General features: G+C 43.2%; 2 protein-coding genes and 1 long non-coding RNA gene across 4 annotated transcripts in view; 1 reads left to right on the top strand and 2 right to left on the bottom strand.

The window, feature by feature from the left end:
* The window catches only part of LOC144390310 (dual specificity calcium/calmodulin-dependent 3',5'-cyclic nucleotide phosphodiesterase 1C-like), a 442,515-nt gene that overhangs the window by 255,362 nt on the left and 161,924 nt on the right, over positions 1-25,229 (top strand). The window lies entirely within an intron of this gene.
* LOC120813551 (protein NLRC3-like) overlaps positions 1-25,229 on the bottom strand; it is a 238,354-nt gene that overhangs the window by 211,569 nt on the left and 1,556 nt on the right. For both annotated transcript variants that reach the window (XR_013454320.1, XM_078096703.1), the window contains exons 3-4: positions 24,458-24,571; positions 22,401-22,479 (exon numbers count right to left, since the gene is read on the bottom strand). Coding sequence is in view for 1 of the 2 variants with exons in the window: in XM_078096703.1 (XP_077952829.1) it covers positions 22,401-22,479; positions 24,458-24,571 (193 nt within the window). In the remaining variant the exon portion in view is untranslated. The remainder of the gene's footprint in view (positions 1-22,400; positions 22,480-24,457; positions 24,572-25,229) is intronic.
* On the bottom strand, positions 3,968-5,967 carry LOC120813270 (uncharacterized). The gene is made up of 2 exons (XR_013454427.1): positions 5,221-5,967; positions 3,968-5,023 (listed from the first exon to the last, which is right to left on the bottom strand). It is a non-coding gene; the product is annotated as an uncharacterized LOC120813270 (long non-coding RNA).

The following is a 25,229-nucleotide window of genomic DNA, read 5'->3' as shown; positions in this document are numbered from 1 at the left end:
ATTTAGGGTATATATCATGATAAAATACATCAACGCATTATCTTTTTTTTATTCGGCAGAGTCCTGACTACAATAAGCTGGAATCCACATTAAAATACTCCAAACACACCTTTAGCTGGTGGGGAAGAGTCACATATGACGTGCAGGTTTGTCCACAACCTTTGGACAGAGTGGGACATTTAGTCGGTGCTTGAAGCTCGCGGACGTTGGAGCCAAAGAACAGCAGCGAATCGGTGGATTATGAATCATTGAGTGAGACAAAGCCTGCAGAGTTACTGTGAAATACACAGCGAGCCAGCAGAGACACACACACACACACACACGTCTTACCTCTGCCGCTTCTCACGGGAATTATGGATTTAATCTGCTGTTTCTGCAGTGAGGAAAGTCCCCGAGCCGCTTCACCTCCTGCTTCAGGTGTGAGACGTGAAACCGCCTCTTTCTCATGACGCGCTCATGTGTGGACTTTTGTCCTCGTGGACTTATGGAACCATTTCTACCACACAAACAAGAAGGGTCAAAGTCCAAATGATAAAGAGTGGAAGTTATGACTTGAGATATGCGCAGTAGTGATGGGAAGTTCGGATCATTTTACCGACTCGGCTTTTTGAATCTCGTTCAGTAATAATGTGGTGAAAGACTTTGCACAGACAATCGTTAAGTAAGAAACAAAGGCTCTGAGTCAAGTGTGTCTTTTCTCTGTTTATTTCCTTGCAAGGGAAAAAGGGTCACAACAGCTACGTGGTCAGTAGACTGTCAAGAACCTCCTTCTGCCCCCAACACATCGAGGCAGTTCTTATACCTAAGTTTAGATATCGGTGGCGTCAACAGAAACCTTTGACCATCTTGTTGAGTATCTACAGCCAGGGTACTGGGAACATCTTATCCATGTGAGACACGTCAGCTCTTTGACCGTGTCCTTGCTCTCCCAACATGCTAAAACAAAGGTGGTCATAGACATAACAAACACTTTGTTCAATCTCTACAGCTATGACGCTGGAAACATCTAATCCAAGTGGGAGACATCAGTTCTTATGTCAGGGCCTTTGTGACCTAAGCACTTGCAACTAATAAACTGGTTATACAAATGAAGCATTTAAAAGGGTCACATATCATTTTCCCATTACATTCCACTCTTTTGATTACATAATAATCACAAACATTCAATTTAGAATACCTACTCTAAAAATGTACCATCTGATATTTACCTCATCAAATATCACAAACATGAACATCTGGACATCGCTCACAAAACTTTGCCTGCCACAGAACAAAAACTCCCTAAAAAACCCTCCGAAATGGGAAAATAGGAAGAAATCTGTTAGGAGAAGAAGACTGGAAACCTTCTCACAGGATTTGAGCGTTACACCCCAGATGTCATGTGTACAGTATTGAAATAAAAAAGAAATGAAAACATGTTTAAATCACAATACCGGAACTTGATTCCCTTTCACACCTTGCACCACTCTTTAGGCAGCGGACTACGGAATCACAAAAAGATGCTGAGATACAATGAAACTGAAGCAAGCAATAATATGAATAAAACTGTCGTGGCACAAAGACTACTTTGTCTATGTGGAGGGGTCCTGGCTTTACTGTAATTCCACTACTTTTAGCGGTAACGAGCATGTAACAAAGTATTTTTTTAAATAAATGAATAAAGTTACAATTACTGAGATTGAAACGAGTTTGTTACTCGCGTTACTCTGTTTTGTGACGCGAAGCGGAGGGCCGGCAAATAGTAAGTAAACAGCTGCCTGTCAGCACTAAATAGTTGTGGCCACCAAACGTTGTGTGTCACAGAAAAGTCGCGTACGTGCACGTAAACCGCACCGCGCCGCTCATGATGAAAGAGCGCAGGATGCTGCATGTTGTGACTTTATGCTACATGTACAATCACTGTTATAGTCGTATCCTATACGCGGGTTGTCTAAATCGATACAAATGCACGGAGACGAGGATGCAATACAAGTTAGCCCAGTGAAAACAAGACGTAATTTCAACGTTGAAATATGGTTGAAATTGGGTTGAAATGAGGTCTGAACGTCTAAGACCTCATTTCAACGTCTTTTGAACCGGCTAAAAATGGGATAAAACATCAACGTGCCAAAATACCGTCAATTTGTTGACAAATGTGTCATGATGTAACGTAAGGTTGAAAGATAGACGATATTAACGTTAAGATTTTCATAATAATTAATGAACTGGTCGGCGAAATTTGGACTACGCAAAAACGTAATTTCAACGTATTTAATATTTTACTTAAAACGTCATGAATATGAAACTACGGACTGCGTCCTGTTAATAAGATGCGTTTAAGACATACTAATGCGGGCAGGTTCAAACATTACTTGTAAACACGTAACTCCGCTCACATCTGTAACGCGCATGCGCGAGTTCTTAGACGCCTGCAGAGCTCCGAGCGGACGCAGCACGAGGCGAAGTTACGGCAGCAGAGCGACATGAACGGGCTGATAGAACCACGACTACCGGCTCCACTGCTCTGTAAGTACGGGAGTGTTTGGATGAAGAACACCTGGAACTATAACCGTGTGTTTTACTTGTGCTGCCCACCCGATACAGGAAGGACAGCCCTTTTTGTTAAGCTAGTTAGCGTTAGCGCAGGTAGTTTGCTAGTTAGCATGCTAGCGTGCATCATGATGACCTGGACCAAAAGTAAACATCCCAGAATATTTTTCGTGTGTTTGGTGTTGCTAATGCGTTAGATTGTTGCTGTACCCAGAAATGTTATTGCATTTCACACTGAAGATACGTGTTTAGAGCAATGGGGGCTAAATACAGATTGCAAGGGTGAAGGGCTGAATTCAACAAGTTGTGCTCTGTAAACAAGAGGCCGACACATTGTAAGTTACTGCTGCTTAAAGCATGATACTGTGTGATATACCTGGACATGTTACTCCAGAAATACCATAAGTTGCAGATGAATTGTTATCTTGTTTATAATGTAATAAGTAAACCATCTATAAATGAGTGTTCTAACACACCTGCTGCTGTTATTATTACTAGTTTATTACTGTCATCATTAACCCAAATGACCAACTTTGCCTTTGTGCTTTCCCTCCTCACAGGTTTCTGTGGGTGGTGGTTGCATCTGATGGAGGTTACATCTGACGGAGGTTACGTCTGATGATGGTTGTCCCTGCACTGGTCCTGCCTTACCCCTGGCTTAGTAATCCACAATATTAGAATCATTTCTGTTGTAGGAATTGGATGTTCTGTACATCTGTAAGTTGTTCATACTCTACACACCTACTGCCTTGCTGTTTTCTCCTCAGGTTTCTCCAGGTTGAAGGTTTTTTAGATTTTGGGGTTTAGGATATTGCATGTTTACAGATTGCAAAGCTGAACAAAATAAAATGATTTGAATTGAATAAACACGTTGACCAGAGGAATCTGCAATTGAGGGGTGTTCTCTGCACTCTGACTCCCTTTACACAAAGAATCCTCAAGTGAGGATGAGGGAGACGCAGCTGATTTCAGGTATACTATCCCAACTCAAGTGACTCACAGCCACATCTTGTTACAGAATCTAAAAATGAAGTTCAAATAATTCAGAAAAATGGTCTACAAACACAGAATTGTTGTTGTTGAACAAAGAACTGTTGTTTCTGCACTTTTAAATCCATAGTTCATTTCTCTGAAATATATATTTTACTTTTGTATTGTTTTTATTTAGGAAAAAGTTTACCACCGATATTATAAATCACGTTGAAAACGGGTCTATACGTGAACGTCTTTTCAACGTCTACAAATAGACGTTGAAACAACTTTCACTTTTAAACCATTTTGCAACGTCTTTTCAACGTCGGGCCACAGACGTCTTTTAAACGTTGTTTCAACGGATAAATTGCTCGCTGGAAACTGGAAAAGTTACATACTTGTACATACATAGTCACAGTTGTCATGTTAACAGCCCTTAACAAGGACAAACACATTATTTTATTAATTTGTATTTATTATAAATATAACACTATACATATAACAACACTTTTCCTAATTAAAAACAATACAAAAATAAAATATATATTTCAGGGAAATAAACTATGGAATTAAAAGTGCAGAAAAAACATGGACAGGTTAGTTAGCCAGTGTGCATCTCTTCTACAAGGCCACCAGACATCCAGGCGACCTGAAATCGGACTAAGTATCTCTTTCTTTAAACCAAGCTAGTCTGCTAAACTTGTTGTTGATTCTAGTGTCTTAAGTTAATTTGATTGCTGATTTGCTTTAGTTTTTGTCGTCTCACGGCCAGTTCTCTTTGTTTGAAGTTATCTTGGTTGCTAGTTTGCTCAAGCTCTTTCAGTCTTTTAGTGCCAGTTTGTGTTCTAGATTCTACTATTAAGTTAACTGCCAGTGTGCCCTCCTAACTCTGCTAGGGTTTGACCTGATCTAATTAGATCAGGTCAAATTGTAAGTGGCTTTGGATAAAAGCATCAGCTAAATGACATGTGATGTGATGTAATGTCTCAAGTCGAAGTGTCCCTGAGCAAGACACATAACCCCTCATTGCTCCCCGGGCCAAATGTAAAAAAGAAAGTGTAACGTAAGTGACTTTGGATAAAAGCGTCTGCTAAATGACCTGTAATGTAACAGTGGAGGTTTTTACACAGTAACACTTTAATTGGTTTCCTTCCTTTTAGGCAGCAATTACTGTCAGTTCATTTCTATGAAACACAACTTGCAAAGACTTCAGGACAACCATGTCTGAGCAGTACTTGCTTATGCAGTGATGTCGGTTTAACTTAAAGGGAGGAAACCAGTGATCAATAAGTAACTTCACTTTAACCAAAGTCTGCATGAGAGTAGAAAACGCATGTCATTTCTGAGAAAGTCACTAGTGTGAGTTCACGGGGTCACTGACCTGTGGTGTGCGCTGTACATCACATGCTCTTGGAAAGAGGAGGGGAATTGTGTCTTTCCTCTCAGTTAGCAAAGGCCAGATCAGCGTCTCTTTTAAGCCCCTTCGTAACTGTTTAACCCGTCTTGAGCTTCTTCCAAGTTCCTGCAAATCATTTGCATTACGAAAAGGAAAGCCGCCTTACTAATCTTTAACTACTTAACTAGCGCGAAACAATCAACTCACCAACATCTGTGTGAAGCACAAAAAAGACACAATGTGAACATTGTGAGTGTGAACTTCAACGCTCATTTGTCTGTCTGGTTGAAATGATCTGTTAAAGTACAGATGAGAATACTCACTGCGTGGAGCATCAGCTTGTCCAGCAGCATCTTCTGTTCTCACATGTGACTTGAGGCAAATCCCAAGACAGTGACAACTCATTAGTATTGTTCTTTCCTTCAGATGACAATTCTTCTGTACCCTCCAGCTAATAAGGACCATTAGAATAGATTGTCTCATTTCTCAAGATTTGCATTATATTCAGAATCTATAGAATAAATTGCGATAGAACAACTTGTCAATAACCTTCAATTACACGGCTGACAACAGCCTGAGATCTTAAACCACATGTAAAATAATCTCATTTCTCGTCACATCCTCAAAAAACACATTTTACTTAATTATCAGTCACTATAATTACGTGCTTTAAATATTGCTTCAGCACGCTGGTTTAAATGAGCAAACAGTGTGATTTTAGTGTTATATATCTGACATCCAGTATTACTTGCCCCAAATCGGTATCATTCCAATCTTTCTGTAAAAATGTACATTACCACTTTGACTGTCTTGCGGATATCGAGGTCAGCACAGTCCTTGATATTTTCATCATGACTTCTTCTGGGCTTCCACCAAAGAGCACATGCAGAACAGCTGGGCTGAGTCCTCCAAGGCCCGGCCCATCATGGAGGAACGAATGAGCAATCATTCAGCCAGCAGCAACAAAGAAGTCACTCTCCAAAAGGCACCGCGAGGTGGAGGAATCAGGTGATCTTGTTCACCCTCAGAAAGAAGAGCTCCTCCTGGTACTTAAATGAGAAGAGAAAAGGAGCATCGAAAAGGGCAGAATGTAAAGAACATCTATATTCAAACTAATTTAATGTTCGGGGTCAGTAGACAGATCAGTTATCAGCCTGATAGCTGACAACCACCCATCGGTCAAATAGAATCTTCACCTGCCAAAATTGATCTCAAAACCATATTGAAGTTTGGACATGATGGTTGCAAAGAAACGTCGAGTCACGCCATCACCAATTGCTGGATTCCTGAAAAATGAAAATACACAGTATCAGTTAGATTCATATATGATACTTTCTATCTTTAGTTGTGTCTGTAACCAAATTCACCCTGGAGTGTGCATGTCAAGGGCCGCGCCCACTCAACATTGGCCACCTTATAAAAAGAAAGCAACGCCCTTTCCCCGTCCTCTGCGTGTCTCCCACATCCATGGTCAGATATAAAGACTTTCCAGTTGCACGCTGCCTTAAAATGTCCTCTTTGAAGGTCTTTGCTGCATCACTGGGATTTGAAAGAACTTTCCAATCTATAAAAAGTTTTGAAGTTGTTCAAATGAACACTGGATGAATTGACGATGAATGTAGAGACCAACGTGTGTGTTGCAGTACATTGTTGCATGTTTAAATGATGTAACACACCTGGGAAGCCTCTCTCCTCACTGGGAACTAGGTGGACTCTCTCAGGAGCAGCCACATGTCCCTGAGGTGGAGTAGTTTGTGCTGCTGGCCCTGGTTGTCTCACTTCTGTGCTCTCGTCAACATGCTCACAAATCTACCTTCACTTTCTGTGGTGGTCGCCCCAATGGCCGCCTCATCATTGCTCTGTGAAGTTGGGTCATTGGGGCTATTGATGTCATATTACACGTCGACAAAAAGATCACATAAATAGAATAAATCCATTCATATACAACTTTCCCCTGAAGACCAATATTTAGGATGATATCCTCTATATTATTATGCATTATTAAGATAACAAATAGGTCCCATAATTAAGACCCATCAGACGTCTTTTCATGTTTGCACTGCATTTTTACTGTTGTCTTCACCTCGTAGCAAAACGTATGTGCTTTAGTGCAAGTAGTGGTAAAGAGGACAAGAAAGGCTGTAGACAGGTACAGTGTGTTTACCACCAGCACGTCATTATAAAGAGTCATTGTAAAATGCAAAGGACAGTGCTGAAGACAAATTGAATCACGAATAAAAGTCCAATCAAGCTTTCGATAATGATCTATGACTCACTGGAATGAGTCACACAACGTTCCTCCCGTCCTCAGTGGACATGCTGACCCTACAGCTCTGTTTCGCCCCCCACGAGACCCTGGAGGAAGTCATGTCACATTATCATGGACCCTGGTCATGAAGGAACTTTGAAGCTCACCCATATTATAGGAGCACACTTCTAAATGAGTGCCATGTGTTCTACATGTACTTACTACTCAGTGATGACTGTTTCTAATTGAGCTCCACAGAAGTCTTTACCTAGAACGGTAACGCTGTGTATTAAGGTCCTTGTAATGACCGTTAATTAATAGGTAATAAGGCCCTTGTAAGTCCTTACAAGATGCTTATTAACATTTATAAGCCTGTATAAGTGTTAATAATGGCATTATAATACAATTAATAGCAGGCTATAACACATTTATAAGCATCTTTGCCATGCCTTTATTAATCCTATTTTGTTTGCTTATTGATATTAAAATAAACTTTATTGCTCGTCTATTATAAGTTAACAATGCACTTGTTAACAGTTAACTATTCTTTTTACAGCTACCAGATCTAAAGCGAGAACAAGCCTCATTAAGGCTAATACATATTTTATTACGTGTTAATTACTGGTTAATAATTTTCACAACCTCCACATCTAAAATGTGGTCGAGGCTGATATAATGGGAAGAAAAAAAACATAGTACAAGTGTTTCAACTGTGACGGCCAAAATAGTTTTATTTATTGCTGTGGACTACAAATGTAAAAAATAAAAACACAGGATCTGTAAAAATCGAGGCAAAAACATTGAAATGACCTTAAAGTGCATGATAAAACTGAGGTAGATCATCATTATTTAATTCCTCTGAACATTTAACGGTTTAACTTTTTTTTAAAACATGGTCCATCAGCACAACATCAAGTCATGGACAGCATCTAGATATTTCCCAGTAAAATCACCATGTGCTTTCCTGTATTCTGATCTCTAAACTCAGCAAACCTTTTCAGGGGCAGCAATGGAAATGAAACTGTGATCCACTCCCACTATTTAGCCTCCATTGTAGCCTCCACCCTGTACCTGTTAGCTACATCATGTAGTGTCCTACCAAGAGGACTGTCTCTGTGTTCCTGCTTAGCCATTGAGTCCCTCTATAAGACAAAGATGGTCAGACACAAAGCATTCGCTTTGATCACCTCTTTGCCTCCACACTTGCTCCTTAATGCTACGCCTCTTTCTATGTGCTGTGTGTGGGCACCTGTTTGGGCATCTACAGGCCACCTTGCATGATTCAGTCATATGATTGTAGCCAAGTGCATGCAGGCAACGATAAGCACGCCATTCATCACTAACGATGTTTGATCCTATCCTGACATGATGTGCATTCAGTGGGACAAGGTCCTCTTCTTTCTACGAGGCGCAGCACCGGCTTCGCTCTCTTGCTCCTCTGCTGCTGCACACCAAGCACGCCGAAGACCCATTTCCGTCTTCTCCATGCCACCCACTCTTCCTCTCCCATACTGTTAAAAAACATGTTGTACAATGACCGAGCTGTTGGAGAACTACCACGTCAGTGCTGCATATCTCCTTCTACAGCACAGTGATGACATGAACATTCTGTCTAATCTCTCCAAAGACGAGTGGAGGTAAGAGAAGAGCGCTGCAGCTGAAGGGACGTCCTTTTTTACCGCTGTTTCCATTCAATGACTTCAAATAATAATTCACTGTACAATACAACCCCCAGATTACAGTGCAAGTCATTGCTTCTAAAATACTGCCTCCTACTGGTGCTTAGAGGGAGCTACAGCTGATGATACCAGGGAGAAACACATCACCTTATTTTACAGTCAAGCAGAATCAAATGACTCATTTTAGGGACAAGTTGAGTAGTTTGGGGCAGAGTTGCATCGATCTGGCACTGCATTGCTGCAGAAATATAGAAGTGACAGCAACAGGATGAAAGCATCTCAGTCTTCTCTGATTAAACTTTCCCCAAGCTTCATCTAAGCTTCTGCAGGGAGCATGAATGTTTTACTGCCTGCCCTCTTTCAGAGAGCTTCGGGCTCTGGTGGTGGAGATGGTGTTGGCCACAGACATGTCCTGCCACTTCCAGCAGATCAACGGGATGAAAAGCCACCTGCAGCAACATGAGGCGTGAGTGTTTCACGTCTGGGTCCGTCCCGCCTCATGCTGCCAGTCACTCCAGTCCTTCACAAGGCTGAAACTATCAAACCATGATTGTTTCTGCTTTACAACCCTTCACGCCGCGTCCACTAACTGGACTGGACTTGCAGGCCCGACAAAGCAAAGGCCTCGTCCCTGCTACTGCACACTGCTGACATCAGCCACCCTGCCAAACGCTGGGACCTCCATCATCGCTGGACCACATCCCTTCTGGAGGAGTTCTTTAGACAGGTGACCGCTTTGAATCAATGAGCGGCCTTTGCATTTATGCAGTACTCCACATGGCTCTGCACTAGTGACGAATAAGAAGAAGACAAAGTTTGGACCTAGTTTGTTTTCAGAGGTAAAATAAGCAGACGAGTACTCTGGGTGTAACATCAGATAAGCCAGCGCTGCCGCTCGCAGCTCACCGCCTGCTAACAATAGTTGATTGTATACATTCATTAGAATAAGGTTTAGTCTTTGTACATGTGAATTAGTAATGAGGTAGTAGAAGACGCTCAGCACCTTCTGGTGGACTTGTCCTCCAGTAGCAGGCAGTCAGTGGTTGTTCATGTGAGACAATGACTTAGGAGGAAGGCGTGTAGGGAGGGGAGGAGATGAACTGTGGCTGAAAACATGTCGACAGTCCGAATCCACTCAGCGAGGAAACATTACAACAACAGGATGATTGTACATGTAGTCTGAAGTGCTGAAGCAGCCATGTGATTGTCTGATTGTTTCCACCTGTGTCCAATGACCTGCACCTCCCGAGTGTATTTAAGCCGTGTGTGTCACTTGTCGCGTCATTGTTGAATGTCCGGAAGTCCATGTCTGAGTTTTCCTGGTTCCTGTCGCCGTTTTTGGCCCTTTTTTGCTTTTGGGATTTTTGACCATTATTGTCTCTTTGTTTTGTGAAACTCTGCGTTTAAGTCCTGCCTTTCCCGCCATCCTGACAGAATGACGCGACCTTTCAAGGACACAGAGTTTGTTCCCCAGAACCAGTTGTGGGGAACCAGTCATGACAAGCTTAGCCTAACCGGAAATGACTTTGACATTAATGGCCAACAGTACCTACAGATTAGTGGAGCAGCCATGGCAAGACATTTGCCCCAGCCTATGCAGATATTTACATGGCCACTTGGGAAGAATTCATTCTCCCTTTGTGCGCCAAACGTCCCAGTCATTACTACAGCTATTTGGATGAAGTCTGGGTCTGGCCTCACTCAGGAAAGGAGTTTGACTTCTTCCTCCAGACCTTCAATTCACACCACCGGTCATTAAACTTACAGCCGTCACCAACTAATGGGAGCTTTTTGGACTTTTTCACTTCAAGGGCCTCAACTTCTCATTGTCTCCCTTTTAAATTAAAGTTTTTTGTTTTTTTTAAACCAACAGATTCACACTTATTGCTATATCGCACCGGTAACCATCACCCTCACGACTTCATTCTGAAGTCCCAATTATTGAGGTTTGAACGGATCTGCTCACGGGCGCAGGACTGAGGCTCGGCCACACAGATCTTATTCAAGGCCTGAGGAGAGAGGGGCTACCCCCGATCCCTTCTTAGAAAAGTTAGAAAGGAGGTTTATGGGATATCTCCGCCGTTGAACCCCCGCTCTCCCAGGGGAGCAGGACAACACTTTGATCCGCTTCATTAAAACTTACAGCCGCTTTTCAGCATGGGCGACCAGGAACACCAGAAGGAGCTTTGACCGGCTCTTGGGTCCCACATCACTGTTTTCGTTGTTGGACATTGTCTCGGCCCACGTGAGAAACCCAAACTGGATCCAGGATGCATTGGTACACCTCTACCAGAACCGCAAGTCACCCCCAGGAACCCATTGATCAAAATCCCCAAGGACATCATGTTGCGACACAAAAACTGGTTTTAACAGATTGGTTGTACCGGTGTGGTGACAGATGGCTGTCACCACACCGGTAGAAGTCCTCAACTCCTGGTGTCACACTTCACGAGGCATGGGGTGCACAAACTATTCCTCCAGGGCCCGGCAAACCGACCCAACTGGTCCACATCTGAAAAAAGGATGGAACGTCAGCGGATAGCTTACCTGCTTTCGGTCCACCCACATGGCCTCAATCTGGGGGTCTTCTAAAGACGCTCGGGAACACGTTGAGCCTCTGGGGGCGCGAGTTATCACCCAAAACATAATTACCATGGGAATTGTTAAATTACTATTGATTAGATTGAACAGGATTTGTTCAGTAGCGGCGGATGTCGAGTTGGCCACAAGGATCCCCTTCCGGGTAAATGTTGTGTCCTCAATGAGTCCACGGCATTACGTATGCAGAACTGGATCGAAAGAGACAAAATGTACAGAATAGAAAAATGAAACGTAATGACAAGAATACCAACAAAAATGCATCAAAATTTGGAGAGCTACCAGAATGCATGTGCCCTGCCTCTGCAGGAGAATATAACTTCCATTTCTCCGTCCCAGCAGGGCCTCAGCCTGACCGCCCTCTGATGCATTACACCAAGAGACCCAGCTACTCCCAGATGGTCAGGTCAAAGGTCAATGAGATGCGGCCCATTGATGCCAGGGGGAAAGCTAGGAGACTGCGGCGCATCTCTCTGCGTCCCCGGAAATGAGCCCATGGTATAAAGTGCTCAATCCAACGGGTCTCCTTCATTTCAAACACGTATCCTTAACTGTTTCTGCATCACCCACTTTGTTCTGCTGACGTCCCTCTCCTTTTTTCCCTTTTGGAGACCTGCTACTCTTAAATGACTTCTCACATCATTTCCTTATGTGTTTTTGGTTTTATTATTTAAATGTACGTTGATGAAATTAACGTATAATACTGTACATATTATTCTGTATATAGTAGGCTTTCCTATTGTTTTTCCTATTCAGTAATATTCTCATTTTGTGTCACTGCTGAATCTTCTCTCCTGATATTGTCTGAAATCATCTTGTCTAAATAACTCATTACAATGTTAACATTGAGTATTTTGTGGTTATATGATAATCAAATGTTGACATCTGATCTCCATCAGTTTACTGTAAAGATCCTGTAGTTGTACACAATGTGTCAGAAAACAGCTGGCTCTGCTAATTGTATTTAAAAACTTTGATGTGATTTATGAGGTAGAGAGAGAATGTAGAATAGGAGATGATAACAAGAACTGTGCCAGTGGGCCTCCAGCAAAGTGCCTGTGACAGAGCCAGTGATGAGGTAACGTGACAGGAAATCAGCTACGCTCATCAACGGCCTCACATGTGGATATCAGGACAGCATGAAGCCTGTAGAGCTAAACACACATATCTACCCACTACAGCTGTGGTCAAACGTTTACATACACTTGTAAAGAACATGATGTCATGGCTCTCCTTGAGTTTCCCCTTATTCCTACAAGTCAGATTTTCCTCTGATAGAAGAATCTGTTCCAATCACTCTGTCACAAAAACATTCATGAGGTTTGGTTCTTTTAGGACTTAATTATGGGTTAACAGAGAACATGACAGAATCTGCTGGGTCATAAATATACATACAGCAGTGATAATATTTGGTCACATGTCCCTTGGCCATTTTCACTTCTATTAGGCGCTTTTGGTGGCCGTCCACAAGCTTCTCGTTGAATCTTTGACCGCTCCTCTGGACAACAGAATTGGTGCTGTTCAGTTAAATGTGATGGACTCTGACATGGACTTGTTTCTTCAGCATTGTTCACATCCACCAGCACCAGATCCATTGGCAGCATAATACTACCACCACCGTGCTTGGCGGTAGACATGGGGGGTATTCCAGAAAGGAGGTTCAACAAACTCTGAGTCTATCCCTGAACTCCGAGTTGACTTACTCTGAGTATCCGCTTCCAGAACAGCTGATCTGCGTTAATTCATTCATTTTTTGGTTTCGTCTGACCACAGAACTTTCCTCCAGAATGTCTCATCTTGGTCCACGTGATCAGCAGCAAACTTCAGTCGAGCCTTAAGGTGGCGCTTTTGGAGCAAGAGCTTCCTTCCTGCACGGCAGCCTCTCCGTCCATGGAGATGCCAAACACGACTGTGGACATGGACACTGTGTTCCAGCAGCTTCTACTTCTTGGCAGATCTGCATTTTGGTGGTTCTCTGTTGACTCTTCCCCCTCCTGACCAATGTTCTCTCAGCAGCAGGTGATAGCTTGTGTTTTCTTCCTGATGGTGACAAAACAGCGTCGTGCTCTTTATACTTACAAACTACTGTTTGCACTGTTGCTCTTGGGACCTGCAGCTGCTTTGAAATGGCTCCAAGTCACTTTCCAGACTTGTTCAAGTCAATGATTTGCTTTGTCAGATCCATGCTAAGCTCCTTTGACTTTCCCATTGTAGCGTTTGTGGGCGTTTGTACCCAATGAGCTCTATTTAAATGGCCTCAGAGTAAACAGCTGTAGTCACTCATAAGCACTCACAAGAGGTTAAGAGGCCATGAAGCTCATTGCATTGACACAACGTTCTAAGGCACCAAAATTGCTAATTCATGTTGCTGTATGTATATTTTACACCCAGCAGATTTGATCCCTTTTATTTATATATATATTTCTGTCCAACACACACTTTCAATACTCCACTTTGTGAGGAGATAAACTCCACCCTGTCATCAAATGTGTGCTTGTGCTTTGTGTGTTTTTGTTGGTGACTTAAGTGTGATATTTGGTGCAGAATGAAAGCTTCAAGTTGCACCTGAAGTAGCGAGCTCAGTAGTTTGTGTTGTTGTGAGACGGCTCTGCGTGAAGGTTAATAAGGTTAATAAAGCAACTTATTCATTACTCATTTCTTTATTTACTCACTTCCTTCTTCAACATGCTGCACCACCAATGTTTCCTCTGTGCTATTGACACAGCAACAGGGCTGTAGAATAAATACAGATATTATGGAGGAAATAGTACAAAAGTCAATAGTACAGCATCTTTAAAAAGGATCAGAGTATTTCATGTCAAAAGAAATAATACAGCGTGTTGAAAGCATCTTTATTTGATGGCCTGTTTAAACATGTACAGTTGTTTCCAATAAAAGTCATTTATTAACATTAGAGCCAAACAATTCTATTTCTGTTAAAGTAACACATGGAGTAAATGTTGTAAATGACATTATAGGGAATAAAAACACAAGTAACGCATATTCAATATTTCCTTGAGAGGTTTGCTGAACCATTAAAAAGCTTCTTGTTCAAAACAAACCTGATTATGTGAAATTAGATTTGATTTCACTCAACAGATTTAGAAAGATTTGAAGTTAAAATGGGCTCAAAAAGAATTACACATTCATATTTTCCTTCTTCACCTTGTTTTTATTATTGCTGATGAAGCGCACACACACAAAAGGACACATTTGTCTCATATGGGGGGACAGATGAAAGAGCGTCTTATAAAATGTCTTCTTGAACACATAAAGATTAAGATTAAAGCCTAATTAGGAGCCAATATCTAAATGATCATCTATTGATTGAAGGAGCACAGCAGCATTAAGCTGAGCTCTTTCACACTTCCATCTGAGTCCCAGAGAGCTGTGGACCCCCCAGAGTCCAGACCAGCTCAGGTACCCCTCACCTGCTCCACCTGCATCTACACCCACATGAACCACCATCAGCTGTACAGACTGAACTATGTGGTGAGCAGAGAGGAAGGTTCTCCACCAGGAGGAGACTCTCCCTCCTGAAGAGGACACAGAGACACTGAGGAACCAGGAGACCTGAACCAGAACCCAAACCCAGGATAAAGAGGTTCAGTGAATGTGGTGCTGAAGGTGTGGAGGTGGATCAGTGTGTCAGAGGAGACTCTGTAGAAGGACAGAGAGCCAGCAGGACAGTCCACATACACTGCTAGTCTACTGGAGGAGGAGGAGGAGGAGGAGGAGGAGGTGATGCGTGTTACTGTCTTATTGTGAAGGACAGAGTAACCTTCATCAGAGCAGCTCAGACTCCAGGACTGATCATTGTATCCAAACAAACAGTCTAAACTGTTTCCTTTCCTCCTGATTCCTCTGTAACTCACTGATACATCAACTCCTCCTCTCCACTCGACCTCCCAGTAACAGCGACCAGTCAGACCAGTTCTACACAGCAGCTGATCCCAGTAGTCAAATCTGTCTGGATGATCAGGATACGACTGATCCTCCTCCACACGTGTCACCTTCCTGTTGTTGTCAGACAGTTTGAGTTGTGTGTTTACTGTGTTTGTGTCGATTGTGAGTTCACAGGAATCTGATGAGAGAACAAGACACAATACAGCTGCAGTTATTAATCATGTGTTCATCTACTGACACGTTGATGATGACGTCACAGAGGTGAATGAGTGATGTCACAGTGTGAAGATGGTTGAATCTTCATGACTCAAAGCACACTTACACTTCCTCAGACCTGGTCTCAACCATCGGACTCCATCAGGCTCCACCCTGAAAGGAGGAGGGGGGTCAGAGCAGCATGGAGACATGGACATTACATCACTCTCACACACAGCTTTGTCCTTCATGTCCACATGGAGCACCTCTTCTTCTTCTACCACTACTTACAGACGACCACAGACTGTCAGTCAGGCGTCACACAGCGACGAGGTGCTGGAATATATTCATGAAGAAGATAAATGGATAACAAATAAGAAATGGACCTGTCACTGTACTTTCACCAGATGTGAATTCAAACGGGAGAAATGACGTCATGCTACAGATCAAGCTTCATGGGACGTGTGCAAAGGAACATTCACATTAAACTGTTTCATAAAGATAAAGCAGATACAGACCATTCAGTATTCACACAATGTGCATGTTTCCATGTTTCAAAATGAACAATGAACCAACAACACATGTACTATGAACACAAACAAGCAGAAGAAACGCACTAGTTAGTTTATTTCGTTCCCTGTTTGGTTTTTCACACCACAGAGGCACCGACTGCTGACGTCACGTTCTGCATTATTACTGTGATATTACAGAACATCCTTATGTAAATGCATTCAACCATCTTCAAATGGATCCCTGTTGTTTTCATCATGAGACTCTAATCCATGAAGCTCTGTGATCCTCATCGCTGCTGTGAGATGCATGTACTGATAAAATATGTTCTAACAATGTTTTGTGCTAAAGCCGTGTCTCAAGTGTCCCGTATTTGACCCTGATGTGCAAAGAGCAGCATGATACAAAATGTTAGTTTGCAGCTGTGTCCTGAGAAGGGAGGACGGTCAACTCGATCTCATAGACTCTTCAAAACAAAGGACTTCTGTTCATGGCCTTAGTTCATATCTTATTCGGTACGAAAGTTCTGGATCCACGTTTTTACTTTATGTCAATTAATTATGATTTGCACCGGCCACTGAGGAGGATCTTGTGTATGTGTGTGTGTGTGTAATGTAATGCTACCCTCAGCTTCACCTAGGTTCTTATCTCAACCTGCTTTGCAGCTTCTCGTAACTGGCACGGAGAATGTCCTCCACATGTGTATAAAAACTCAGCGTTTTTACTGCTCGGAGACGTCATTACGCCGAGCGCTGAGATACGTGCTGGTGTGTTGAACCTCCTGCTTGCAAGCAAACAGGATAAATAAATGTTAACTTTTTGACTTTAATTGATCAACGTGTTGAGTTCCTTCTCATCAGCCAACTCGGGGGGATCGGAGATCCTGACACTGCTCTAACAACTCGCTCAAACTGCGTCGCAGAATGTCGACTTTCTCTCTGCTGTTTTCTCTCTGAGCTGCTGTGACGCCAACTGGCACCCAACTGTCACTAAGGTGCCACCAAGGTGCCACTAAGGTGCCAAAGACCAGCCGTTACGTGCCAGTGAGCGCGAGCCAGCAGCACGGCACCAAGACGTGAATCCTCTAAAGTGGAAGTGAAGCTCAGGGAGAATGGTGGTGTGATGGAAGTTGTGCCGTTTACTCGGCCGATGTTAGCTTGCTCTTCACAGATGAGGTAACGTTCCCTACGAGCTAGCAGAGCTAACGTTAGCTAGCTAAATGTCCAACATTGAGACCGTAGTGATCCGGTCAAATATCGTCGTCATGGAGATGATGTAATTCAACATGTCAGCCGCAGTCACTTGGTGACAATCGATGAGCACGCTATCCATGGTGGAAGCTGTAAAGAGGGAAATCTAACATGCAGGCAAAGCTTTATGAAATATAAATATCAGAATCACTCTCTCAGCAGCATCTTCTCCTGCTGATACTCAGACAGATGTTCTGCAGATGCTGCACAGTGAGACCATCATAGACGCTGTTCTGCTCTCCTTGTGTGTATTTAGCTCGCTACACAATTCAGCAGTAAGACAAACTCCTTTTAAACGAATACGGGAGTCAGGACGTAGCGTCCAAGCTCCAGATGCACTGAACTTTGACAGAATATACTAATGGAGAAAATAGGACTAAAATAGTACTTCTATGCTAAACAAATACTTGCAGACTTTTGAAGGATTTAACACATGAAGGACGGCAGCAGATGAATTTCCTGAGAACTTTCTCTTTAGAGCCAATGTCGGGAACATTCATTTTGAAAGGGACAGTGTGAAGTCCACAGTGTTGAGATGCTACAGTAAATGGACACCCACCTATATTCCATTATTTATGTATTTGATTTTCTAATTATATGTTCATTAAACTAGCATATGTTCTTTTGCGAAGAGATACTCTGTAAATCTGTTGGTAAGTGAGAATGAGTTATGTTCAAACAAGCACTGAGGTCACCTAAGGGGTCATTGTTTTAGGAGTCAAGCGGGAGATGATTTCGCGCGCTTGGGAGAAGTAAGGAAAGAAGGAAAATAGTGAGCTAAAGTTTACCTGTGTATCTGATCTGATTCTTACCTGTTCTTACGGAGAAATAAAGCACTTCTTAAAAACTAAAGCACGCCTCACGTCTGTCCACGTGTGCTACATTCCTACTGTGATGATCCTTCAAGACGCTTTGAACTGATTGTTTCTTTTTGTTGTTTATTAACCAACATGCTGTCTGTTTGATTGTTGTTACTGTTAATTAATAGGACAACACACACTGGGGGCAGATGACGAGCAACTAACCGTCCAATAGCCTTTCATCAAAATGTTTCTTATTGTCCACCATATGCTCATGTTATAATCATGTCTAGGGAATTTTGCAAGTAGGGATATAGCTATATTTATATATCCAGGTAGTAACAATTTGTGTTCTATGGGTGTGTGTTACTAAATGTCCCTGGTCTGTGAGGATGTGATGTGAATGGTTAAAAACTACGAATAAATGAATCAACATCATTGATTAGGCTCATTAAGGCTAATGTTCCCTATCTACTTCTGTCTGTATTTAAGGTCTGATGTGGGACACAAACAGTTTGATGAGTCTCTGGTAGTTTGAGGTCAGCTTGGTGTGTCAGGGTCACATTAACCAGGCTGAGAGTTTGACAGAGAAAAGGTTTCCAGCTCTACCTCCTTTAACAGACTCATGGTATGTGACTGCAGCAGGCCTCTTCATACCTGAGAGTCTCCAGTGTGCAGTGTGGACTCTCCAGTCCAGCAGACAGCAGCTTCACTCCTGAACGCTGCAGGTGGTTGTTACTCAGATCCAGCTCTCTCAGACTAGAGGACTGGGAGCTGAGAACTGAGGACAGAGCGTCACAGCTTCTCTCTGAGAGGTTACAGCCATCCAGTCTGAAGAGAGAACAATCAACAAGAAGAAAGATAACATTATTGTTATGAAATGAAATCTTCTTTGATGTATTTGAACTAAAATAAAATCAGTAGGACCAAAGAAAATGTAATTAGCTCCATATTAAACAAGAGGAACAATTTACAGTAAGTACTGTAGTATCAATATCAGGATGAGGCAGGGATAGTTAATGTTGTTGTTAATGTTTATTAGACCTAAATACAGAATTAGGCTTCTCTATCCTCTATTTGACTTCTTTTAAAGAAAGATGAAGAGAGAGAACAAAGTGAGTGTTAATGAGAAATTAATCTTTTTTTGTGTGATCTTGTGTTTTTTACATCCTGAATTACAAATAAACAACCATCAGACAAAAAAGTATTGAGTCCTACTCTACTATTATCCTTTTCATCCATTGAATACATCAAAACAAAACATAACAAAGCTTGAGAGGAAAAACAGGATTTACCTGTGCTGTTTATTTGTGAAGGAACATTGTCTTTCAGACTGTCTATTTTTTAAGCTACTGAATTGGTTTTGTCTAAAAGGTTCTTGTAATGTCAGGAAAACAAACATACATTCACAAAAAGGGCCAAAGTTTTGTCCCTGAGATTACTTCCTCTGTTTACAAAGTTCTGGTTTATTTCCTGGTGAAAAAGATTTTTATGAAACCTGAAATCTTAAACAAACAATTTTAAGAAGGGAGCTGATAGTTTAGACACACATTTAAATCATTGAAGACAAACCCATTTTCCTCAATTAGTGATATTATCACGTAGCATAAATAAGAAGATTAATAGGATGACCCTGTTATGTTTTATTGTGAATGAACATTGTGTTTCAATTCCATGTAGCATGGATGTAAATAAAGACACCAAGTGGACATTAATTGGATCCTGACCTGAGAGTCTCCAGTTCACAGTGTGGACTCTTCAATCCAGCAGACAGCAGCTTCACTCCTGAATCCTGCAGGTGGTTGTTACTCAGATCCAGCTCTCTCAGACTAGAGGACTGGGAGCTGAGAACTGAGGACAGAGCGTCACAGCTTCTCTCTGAGAGGTTACAGCCACTCAGTCTGAAGAGAGGGATGAAGAACAAGCAGTAAGTATTAAAGATGGCAGAATATTTAAGTTCTGATGTATGAATCTTATTCTCTCTGTACTTACAGAACTTTGTTGGAGGCTTTGACCACTGGCAGCAGCATCAGAAGAGCCTCCTCTGAAGCAGAGTATTTCTTCAGGTCAAACACCTCCAGATCTTCTTCTGATGACAGTAAGATGAAGACCAGAGCTGACCACTGAGCAGGAGACAGTTCTTCTGTGGAGAGACGTCCTGATCTAAGGGACTGTTGGATCTCCTCCACTAGAGAACCATCATTCAGTTCATTCAGACAGTGAAACAGATTGATGCTTTTCTCTGGAGACACATTCTTACTGATCTTCTTCTTGATGTACTGGACTGTTCTCTGATTGGTCTGTGAGCGACTTCCTGTCTGTGTCAGCAGACCTCGTAGGAGAGTCTGATTGGTCTCCAGGGAAAGACCCAGGAGGAAGCGGAGGAACAAGTCCAGATGTCCATTAGGACTCTGTAAGGCCTTGTCAACAGCACTCTGGTAGAGACGCTTTGGTTCAGGTTTGACTCTAAAGACTTTAGACACCAGGGAGTTTTTTTGTTCTTCTGACAGCAGATTGACACCAGAGCTGAAGAAGGTCAGATGGACATGAAGAGCAGCCAGAAACTCCTGAACACTCAGATGGACGAAGCAGAACACCGTGTCCTGGTACAGTCCTCTCTCCTCTCTGAAGATCTGAGTGAACACTCCTGAGTACACTGAGGCTGCTCTGATTTCGATGCCACACTCTGTCAGGTCGGATTCATAGAAGATCAGGTTGCCTTTCTGCAGCTGATCAAAGGCCAGTTTTCCCAGAGACTCGATCATCTTCCTGCTCTCCGGACTCCAGTGTGGATCCGTCTCAGCTCCTCCATCGTACTTGACCTTCTTCACTTTGGACTGAACCACCAGGAAGTGGATGTACATCTCAGTCAGGGTCTTGGGCAGCTCTCCTCCCTCTCTGGTCTTCAACACCTCCTCCAGAACTGTAGCAGTGATCCAGCAGAAGACTGGGATGTGGCACATGATGTGGAGGCTTCGTGAGGTCTTGATGTGAGAGATGATCCTGCTGGCCTGCTCCTCATCTCTGAACCTCTTCCTGAAGTACTCCTCCTTCTGGGGGTCAGTGAACCCTCTGACCTCTGTCACCATGCCAACACACTCAGGAGGGATCTGATTGGCTGCTGCAGGTCGTGTGGTTATCCAGAGGCGAGCAGAGGGAAGCAGCTTCCCCCTGATGAGGTTTGTGAGGAGCACATCTACTGAGGAGGTCTCTGTGACATCAGTCAGGATCTCATTGTTGTGGAAGTCCAGAGGAAGTCGACACTCATCCAGACCGTCAAAGATGAACACAACCTGGAACTCTTCAAACCTGCAGATTCCTGCTGCTCTGGTTTCACTGAAGAAGTGATGAACAAGTTCCACCAAGCTGAACTTCTTCTCTCTCAGCACATTCAGCTCTCTGAAGGTGAATGGAAATGTGAACTGTATGTCCTGGTGGTCTTTGTCTTCAGCCCAGTCCAGAGTGAACTTCTGTGTTAAGACTGTCTTCCCAATGCCAGCCACTCCCTTAGTCATCACTGTTCTGATTGGTTCCTCTCCTCCAGCTGAGGCTTTGAGGAGGTCTTCTTGTCTGATGGTTGTTTCTGGTCTGGCTGGTTTCCTGGATGCTGTTTCAATCTGTCTGACCTCATGTTCTTCTTTGACCTCTGCAGTTCCTCCCTCTGTGATGTAGAGCTCTGTGTAGATCTCATTCAGAAGGGTTGGGTTTCCTGCTTTAGCGATCCCCTCAAACACACACTGGAACTTCTTCTTCAGGTTGGATTTGAGTTCACGCTGACAAACTGCAGCAAGAAGTCCTGAATGAAGACAACAAAGAAGATCAATGAGTCACAGAATAGATTTCAAAATGTCCTTTCCTCAGAGAATGACTATGAATATATTCTGTCCGTCTCTTGAGACATCAGTGAAGGTCTCATTTATCAGCATGGTAAGTCTATAGAGAAATCCTCTTACTGCTCTGCAGACGCTCAGCCAGCTCCTCCTTTTTCATTCTCCTCAGGAAGTGCACTGAGATCTTCACAAATGCCTCTCTGCTCCTCCTCTGCTCTTCATCCAGCAACTCCTCGTCCTCATTTTCTAAGCATTCTGGGTAATCTGAACTCACTACCTTCTGGATCTTCTTCAGCTCGTTCTTCACAAAAGTGAGGATGTTCTCCTCCAGCAGCTGGAACAGAATATTCTATGAATGACATCAACTAGAACATGGAAGCCACCATCAGGTCCATGTTGGACAGACGGACAATCCACTGGTCTACAAAGTGCAGCGTGGAGATGATGGTGACCTGAGAGATGTTAAAGTAGTTGTTCATGTACACACCATGAAGATGGAGTCCAGGTGTGTTTGATGCTGCTGGGCAGACGGACCTGTGGGAACCTCTGAGCTCTCCTGGTCCTCTCTGTGGAGGAACATGAACCATCAGCTCACATGGTGTTTGGACCATCAACACCAATACAACATTAGTTAAAGATATTGGCTTCTGTCATGATTGATCATTATGGATACGAGATGCTGAAGACTGTCGATGATGACAGACAGTTTATTAGTTGAGTGACAGTTAGTCATCAGTTTCATCTGGTTTTAGTTCTTACTGTGGGTCATAAAAACAACGTCTGCAGACCTCTGCATCTGGTACAAAGTCCTATGGAACTACTCCAAACCTCTTTAGTCCGTCCCCTGACCTCTAGAAGTCTCCTTAGATCTTCTGAAACTAGTCTTTGGACCTTTTCACAGAGTCTACTGACGATACTTTGTCCAAACCTCTGCATGGAGTCCGGAGACCACGTAAGCTGGTCCACAGAGCACTGAGTTTATTCTAATCACATGTTCAGTCCTAGTCATCTGACTCCAGAAACGTGCAGCTGTCTCCAGATGTGACCTCTGCTGATCCTGATGTGGAGGAACTAGCTCACATTGTGTTTACATCTGAGGATGTTTACAGTTAATGATTCACACTTAAACACACACAGACCAGTTAGATGATGGGTGTCTAACTCAAGGCCCGAGGGCCAAATCTGGTCTGCCGGGGGGTCCAGTGCAGCCCGCTGGATGACTTTACTATTGTGAGAATTAGGCAAAGACACAAATACTACAATATACTTTTCTATAAAAGTAGCTGCTATTCCTAATTAGTCCACTGGGGGTCGCACTCTGTGAGTGAGCGCATGTGTTAGACCAGGGGGACCAGGGGCCTCATTTATAAAAGCTTGCGTAGGATTTGCTCCAGAAGTGGCGTACGGATGAAACGTAGGACGTGCGGACGCACAGAAATATTCACACTTATAAAACGTCCTACGCAGTTTTCCCTTAATAAATCACAATCACTTCTAAATGCAGCGCAGCTTTTGCGGCTTCATGTCACGCCCATAGTTGCCCATATATAGTCTGTGGAACGCCCACAAATTAATATTCATCGATTGCGAAATCATGACAAACACTGAGAGGAAAACGAAGAAACGTAACTTCACTCAGTGTGAAGTGGAAATGATCATTGGGAGGTGGGAAGGAGAAGTAAGATGCTCTTTGGAGGACACAGTGTGGACATCACTGATGCCAACAAGGCACCTGAGGGGCAAAAGGTTGCAGAGCAACGCTGCAGCCTCACGACCTCGGATCCAAATAAAGAACAACTGGTCTGACATCAAAGTGGAAGCAAAAAAGCGTTTAGCGCGCCATCACCAAGGTGTGTCCCCACGGGGGGGAAAGGGACACCGGAGCTGTCCCCTCCTGATGAGAGACTGGCGGCAGTGATTGGGGATCGGGGACAGGGTCTGGGCCAACATCGGCGTCAGGGGGTCGAGGCACGTTTGGAAGCTTTGCCACATTATGTAGCACAGCACATGCAGCACGATGTTTCACACCTTTTCAGGAGTAAACAATAACCTCCCTCCAGTGCAGTCGAGGCAGCGCCATCTGCCCTTAAACAGGCCGATGGTGCGCTGCACTACAGCGCCAATCCTTCCATGTGCCACGTCTCCTAAGAGCGCAAGATCAGCCATCAGCGTCATTACGCATTGTGACGGCATCATGGCGTTTTATTACCGTCCATCTGATTGCATTTGACAAGCAACAGCTGTGTTTAGAGGATGAATTTAATAACATGCCGATATTATTGCAGAACATATTACCACCTTTATTATATAACCAGATGTGACCTCTGCTGATCCAGATGTGGAGGAACTGGCTCACATTGTGTTTACATCTGAGGATGTTTACAGTTAATGATTCACACTTAAACACACACAGACCAGTTAGATGAAGATAATGAGTTCTGTCATGATGGATCGTCATGGAAACAAAACGTTAAACAATGAACAAACATTTATGTAATTCATGACTGAGGATCAGAACAGTTCTTCATCTGTTTAAGAACTTACTCTGGGTCATAAGAACGGCGTCCATCTTTGAAGTTAATCCGACGACCTTTAGACCGATCACTCTTCATGGACAAACATCTGGGTTCAGGAGACTTTCCTCTCTGCTGATGTGAACTGAAAGAAACACTGAGATTACATCATCACATCATCATCTAATCATGAAGCATCAGCTCACATGGTGTCCGTCCTCACAGAGACCAAAACAAGGTAAAGGTCCGTGACGTGAGGTCTGGATGTGGACCACATGACTCCCTGTAGTGGTTTAGGTCTACTGGTCCTGCTGGTCCCACTGAGAATCAACAGCTCAGTCTTTCAGCTTACTGTTTTCTTCACCAGTCAGTTTGGTTTAGTCCCAACAGGTCTCACCAAGTCCTCCATGGAGCTCTCCCTCCCTCACTGGACACTGCTGAAGGGCCCTGGAGCAAGAAACCCAGAACCTCCACCAGAGAGTCTGGTAGAAACACCTCATCATCAGCCTGAGACCCTCACCTTGCATCAACAGGGGGACCAACGTCTTTGAAGAGTAGAGGATGATCCATAGACCGGTTACTCTTCATGGACACACAGCTGGGTCCAGGTCCAGGTCCAGGTCTCTGATGAGTCCTGGGTCACACATAAAGAGTCAGAGTCTGTCCAACAGAAAGTCTGATAGAAACATCTGGGCTCTTTCTCAATATGCGGCCTGTTCTCGGGGAGTCTTCTTGAAATGACCCGCTGGTATTCAAGTTATACATGAGATGAAACTATACTATAATTCAGCTTATACACATAC

This window comes from Gasterosteus aculeatus, chromosome 21 (genome assembly GCF_964276395.1).
Source record: "Gasterosteus aculeatus chromosome 21, fGasAcu3.hap1.1, whole genome shotgun sequence".
Classification (NCBI taxonomy): Eukaryota; Metazoa; Chordata; class Actinopteri; order Perciformes; family Gasterosteidae; genus Gasterosteus; species Gasterosteus aculeatus.
The sequence above is the reverse complement of the archived record's forward strand: the minus strand, read 5'-3'. Positions and strand labels throughout refer to the sequence as shown.